Raw genomic sequence first — 5,941 nt, 5'->3', positions numbered from 1 at the left:
ACTTATACTAATGACTAAGCGGCCATATCTTCTACCATACATCTGATTTCCATTCCCTCCACATGCCGATCGAAAGCTTTCACCGGAAGGGCCTTAGTGAAAGGATCTGCCAGGTTATCCGCTGATGCAATTTTGGCGATGACAACTTCTCCTCGCTTCACGATATCTCGTATCAGGTGGTACTTGCGCTCTATATGTTTACTTGCCTTATGAGCTCGTGATTCCTTCGAGTTTGCAACTGCACCGCTATTATCACAATAAATTGTGATGATTTTGGGCAAACCAGGAATCACATCTAAGTCCATTAGAAAGTTCTTGAGCCATTCTGCTTCTTTAGCTGCCTTAGAGGCTGCTACATACTCAGCTTCCATGGTTGAGTCTGAAACGCATTTCTGCTTAACACCCCTCCATGAAATGACTCCACCTCCTAAAGTAAACACATAGCCTGATGTAGACCTACTGTTGTCCCTATCTGATTGGAAATCTGAATCCGTATAACCCACCACTACAAGAAAAAAGCTAATAGACAACGCTTTTAAAGCGTTGTCTTTGTGCCTGAAAAAGCGTTGTTAAAGGCACTGCTGTTAAAAGTCTGCTCAACGACAACGCTTTTAAAGCGTTGTCGTTTGTAGCGAAGACAACACTTTTGCAACACTATTACAATGCTTAAAAAGCGTTGTTGTTTTTTTTACAAAGACAACACTTTTTGCAACGCTGTAAAAGCGTTGTCGTTTTAAAAAAAAAATAAAAAAAATATTTAAAAATCATTATTTTTTTATTTATGAAACTATTATTTTTCTTTTACCATGTCTAGATTCGAATTTTACATATAATCAACTCAGCTAATGATTTCAAACTCATACCAAAATAATAGAATTCTGACATTATAAAAGTATTCCTAAACGAAGTGTATAAATACAACACTACTTGCTTTTACAAAATGCTAATAGTAGTACACTGCAAAGTTTGAGGAGAAATATAGGCATTAAACAGCAAGAACAATCATTTGATAGCCAACCGATAATGGTTACATGTTTAGAAACACTCGATTTGAAGCCTTTTAAAGCTCTTTTATACTCGGCCTCATAGTTGGATCAAGTACCTAAAAGAACTCAAACATCAAAAATCAGTACATAAGCTGAAAAATAGTACCATGAATAAAAAACCATCAACTTGAATTGAGTCCATAAATGACACATGGAGTACTGAGAATTTCTTAATTTCATGGAATAAATTCATCACATCAATAGGAAACTAAGCAAGATAAGCTACAGAGATTAAACTCTTAGTTGTGATAATTCTACTTTGTCTTCCTCTTTGATCACTCCACTCTCATAACTTCAGAATCAACCTAAAATGGAGCCATTGTTAATGTGATACCAAACAGTAATTTCAGGACCATCATAAATTATTAATTGAACTTGAACTGGATTATATAAAGCATTGCATCATGTTAGGATCGATGGTCGCGGCTAGAGAGGGGGTGTGAATAGCCGACCCCAAATTCTTCGCGTTTCTTCCTACGATTAGGGTTAGCGCAACGGAAATAACTAAATAGAAACGCAAAAAGGAAAGATCAAACCTCAAACTCGAACTCGACGATGCAACGAGGTTCGGAGATGAAACTCCTACTCCTCGGCGTGTCCGTAAGGTGGACGAAGCCTATCAATCCGTCGGTGGATGAGTCCCCGGAAAACCGGCTAATAAGAACTCCTTCTGGGTGGAGAAACCTCACCACAAACTCTTGCAACAGCAAGATCAGAGTACAAGTACAAGAAGCACAGCAAGATACAAATATAAAGATGAATGTAACAACTCTTGCTTGCCTTCTCGTCGTCGACTGAAATCTGTAGATGAAGCACCAACTTACACATATAAAGATGAATGTAAGAAGTCGAGCTTGCCTTCTCGACGTCGCTCAATCAGCCTTGGTGATCGGAAGATCACGAAGAGCGTATTCCTAAGAAGAAACAAACAAACTCGAGCTCCTCACTCTCTCGTGATTCCAAGCTGATCGAAGAGCTTATGAGCCTGATTCTCAAGACGGACAGGACTCACTGAAGCTCTGATCCCCCTCCGATCAGCCCAACCCGATCGGACAGGTTATGGGACCGACAGGGCTGCGACCGATCCAAAAAAGTCTACCGTCGGTCCAGAGGAGTCCGATCGGTCCCGGATCGATTAGCCTTTCTCCTTCTTCTTCTTATTTCTCGACGGCCTGCACCGATCGATAATCCATGTACATTCTGTTGTTACCGATCGGCCACCGCACCGATCAACCGAACTACCGAGCTACCGAGCCCTCTAACCTAGTCCCGAGAACGAGCCGAGCCCTCTCCGACTCGTCCGGCCCAGAACGAGCACCGAGCTACCGAGCTACGAGTTACCGAGCCCTCTCGGACTCCATGCCCGAGAACGAGCCATCGAGCCCTCTCCGACCTAGTCCGGAGAGCGAGCTCGAGCCACGAGCTACCGAGCCACCGAGCTACCGAGCTACCAAGCCCTCTCCGACTCCATCCGGCCCGAGAACGAGCTACCGAGCCCTCTCCGACCTAGTCCCGAGAGCGAGCCCGAGCTACGAGCCACCGAGCCACCGAGCCCTCTCGACTTCCCATGCCAAGCTTCCATACTTGATTCTCCTGCCAAGCTCCTTGATTTCCGTGCCAAGTCTCCATACTTGACTTTTCTCGCAAGCTCCTCGCTGACTTTTCACTGATGTCCGTCAACCTCGACCTATCTCGATTTCCTCGCCTCGCTTCACTCACCAGACTTTTCCAACCGCCTGGCTTCACTCACCAGACTTTTCCAACCGCCTCGCTTCACTCACCAGACTTTTCCATCTGCCTGGCTTCACTCACCAGGACTTCCAAACTGCCTAGCTTCACTCACTAGGTCTTTCTCCTGCCTGGCTTCACTCACCATGACTTTCACTTTCACCTAGCTTCACTCACTAGGATTTTCACCTGGCTTTACTCACCAGGATTTCCCGACTGCCTGGCTTCACTCACCAGGACTTTCCGAACTGCCTGGCTTCACTCACCAGGACTTTCCGAACTGCCTGGTTTCACTCACCAGGACTTTCCGAACTGCCTAACATCCCAGTTAGGACTTCCCAGTCAAGTATCAGGTCAACGTTGACCTACTTGACTCTTCTTCATCCAACCTGATCAGACCCTGATCAGTATCTCTCCGTATGGACAACTGCACCTGCATTGTCCATGTCTACATGTCTTTCTATATTATCAAACATCGAAACCATGACCAAGGTTTACGCTTGGTCAACTAGGTCAACCTTGACCTACTGGAAATTGCACCAACACATCACAGAAATAGGATGAAACTCGTAGGAATTCTTAGTAGTTAATATAATGGAAGAGACATTTAATCAAACACTTGATGGGCATGAGTCAATAAAATCATAATGTGTGCAAATTGAAACATAGGATGTCAAATTAATACAAGCACTTAATATTCACATAAAACATTACTCAATATAAAAGACAACATGAAGAAAAACATAGAACGAAACGTAAGGCATGAAATGAAATCTACATGAAGCTCTAAAATAGCAAAGACTCAATCAGCTAACCTATCAACATCTAAAGGGTTTTCCTATGAACGATAGCAATTACAGCAACAAGTAGGAAGAGGAAAATGCTTCCTTCGGTGAAATGAAGAACATTACATTGTATGGTGTTTTGGAACATTTTATGGTGTTTTGGAACATTTTTTCTTGCAGAAGAACAGGGAGATGAAATGAATAAAAAGAATAGCAATCTTATTAATTGGCACAACTTGAACTCTTGGTTTTGGGAATGTTCCTAGTGCAACAATTTCTTATCTTGTGATCATATTGTTGGAATTTGTGTTATCGCATACTCATTGTTAGTTGCATAGCTAGAGTTCTCTTCTGTTTGCATTTATGTTCTGATATATCAAGATTAGGTCGATGCATGTTTTTAAATTTCAAGAAACATGATAGGTATGAACATTACTTACTTCATGTTCAATGTTGTCCTCTCCTGTTCAGTGATTCGATGCAGATCCACATAATCTTTTCGATGCTTAGTGATGAAGTGTTCCAATTCTGAAATACTTTCAAGCTAAAAATAAGAAAATTGTCAAAACATTTATCAAATATGATAGAGATATCACGTATCCAGAGAATATCAAAGCAAGAGACTCTACAGCTGATGTACCATCTTAATTGCAGCTTTTTCAAATGGAGGTTTCTCCAAGGGTTTGCGCAAAATGAAGGATGCCAAGAGCGCAGCCAATTTGGCCTGTCAAAGACAATGACAAGACAAAAAAATGTACTGTTATAACATGGTGCCATTAAAATCTTATGAATTACATGTATCATTGTAGCAGTTTCTAGCGTATGTTGAATTGTTCTCAATTGAAACAAACTCACAAACTGTAAAACTATGAAACAGAACAAACTTGGAATTCTTTACTGTTGAGAAATATCAATTACAATTTAAGATATGCATAGCCCAGAGTGAAGCAAGAAGAAAAACTCCCATGAATATTCAAATGAATGCAAGGAACACTAACACGTCAATAGGAAGAAGAAAATTAAGATACTTTCAATCCAATAACCAACCTCGTCGTAGCCAAAAGAGAGAGCTGTCGCACGGGTAGCTTCCCTAAAATCTTCGGTTCTGTCCCTACTCTTAGCCATCACATAACCTTATACCACCTAATCTCTACCTGCTCATCAACGGTTGGAAGCGGTTCGCAGGAGAAACGCTGCTTGCTGGGCTTCTGCTCAACCCGAATGGAGAGGAGGCCTACGGTGATGCTTCGACCTTTGATCAGCCCAAGACAAGAGCAGGTTGTAGATTGATGTGGCTTCTGCTCAACCCGAGAGGGGAGGAGACCGCAGGCGCTATCCTTGTACAAAACAGGGAAGATCCCGGAAGTAGATCCAGGTTGCAGTGTGCCGACCATAGTGAGCAGAAGCGTCGGTGATCAGCAGGGAGGAGGCCGCAGGCGCTTGCTTAGATCCTTGTGCCGAACTAGGAGAGATCGAGGAAAGAGATTGTCACTGACCTGGGATGCGCCGGAGACCGAGTCCGTAGGCAGTGTGAAAGGCTGCGGCGGGCGGCGGTGATCGGCCAGGGTCAATCTCATCTATGCTGCGTCAGAGAAGTGACGCCGCGGGTGGGGACAACATTCCCCCTTTCTCACGTGAGGCCGGAGGCGTCTATACGACAAGTGATCGAATTCCCCTTTCTGGCGTGAGGCTGCACTGGGGCGCCGGTCGGACAACCGCAGCACGGTGGAGGAGCGGTGTCCGATCGCAATCGAAACGTAGACCGAGGAAAGGAGGGGCATAAAAGAAAATGAGCGATCGCTAAAACATCACATTGAGCGCCGTCGAGGTAGCAGCAGCAACCCTTGAAGGAGGCGGCGGAGGAAGAGGAGGAGGAAGGGGTGGCGATGGGCGGGCCAAGGTAGTGGCACTGCCTCCTAGGGTCGGGCGGAGGGTGTGGGCGCTGGTGGTGGCCGTCGTTGGGAAGGTTGTTGGGCGTCGTCATCGACGGCGAAATCCACCACCGCACTTCCCGATTCTTGAGAGGGGTCTGTGCGGCAGTGAAGAGAAGAAAGAGCTGCCGGCCGATGGTGAGGAAGAAGAGATGGTCGGCGGTGGGAGGTCGCGTGCCCTAGCCGCGCGAGAGGAGATGTCGCGAACTGAAAGGAATCACCAGTACTGTGTTCGTCCCATGGGTAAAAGGAAACGAAGTTTTCTCATCCTTAAATCTGGGCCGTCCATATTGTGATGAAGATGGATGAAGATCCAGCCGTCAGATCTTGAGATAAGCGGTCTAGATCACTTAAGATTGAGATGATAACTTGACAGTAGACAACGCTTTTTAAAAATTGTTGTCGTAGACACTAAAAAAAAGGCTAATAGACAACGCTTTTTACGAAGCGT

General features: G+C 44.6%; 1 protein-coding gene across 1 annotated transcript; it reads right to left on the bottom strand.

The window, feature by feature from the left end:
* Positions 1-846: 846 nt before the first annotated feature.
* Positions 847-5,717, bottom strand: LOC121979395 (syntaxin-81-like). Its single transcript, XM_042531388.1, has 4 exons — positions 4,607-5,717; positions 4,200-4,283; positions 4,000-4,103; positions 847-1,102 (listed from the first exon to the last, which is right to left on the bottom strand). The coding sequence occupies exons 1-4, from the start codon at positions 4,682-4,684 to the stop codon at positions 1,084-1,086; spliced, it is 285 nt and encodes a 94-aa protein (XP_042387322.1). The 5' UTR covers positions 4,685-5,717; the 3' UTR covers positions 847-1,083.
* Between the last annotated feature and the right edge of the window lie 224 nt (positions 5,718-5,941).

This window comes from Zingiber officinale, chromosome 5A (genome assembly GCF_018446385.1).
Source record: "Zingiber officinale cultivar Zhangliang chromosome 5A, Zo_v1.1, whole genome shotgun sequence".
NCBI lineage: Eukaryota > Viridiplantae > Streptophyta > Magnoliopsida > Zingiberales > Zingiberaceae > Zingiber > Zingiber officinale.
Note: the sequence above shows the minus strand (reverse complement) of the source record. Positions and strands in the feature narration are given on the sequence as shown.

Bases quoted from the DNA above. Each gene is read 5' to 3' on its own strand.
- LOC121979395 (XM_042531388.1), bottom strand. From the start codon at position 4,684: ATGGCTAAGAGTAGGGACAGAACCGAAGATTTTAGGGAAGCTACCCGT. The intron at 4,284-4,606 runs GTTGGTTATTGG...TGTCTTTGACAG, and splicing joins TCTCTTTTGGCTACGACGAG to GCCAAATTGGCTGCGCTCTT. The intron at 4,104-4,199 runs GTACATCAGCTG...TCTTATTTTTAG, and splicing joins AAAAAGCTGCAATTAAGATG to CTTGAAAGTATTTCAGAATT.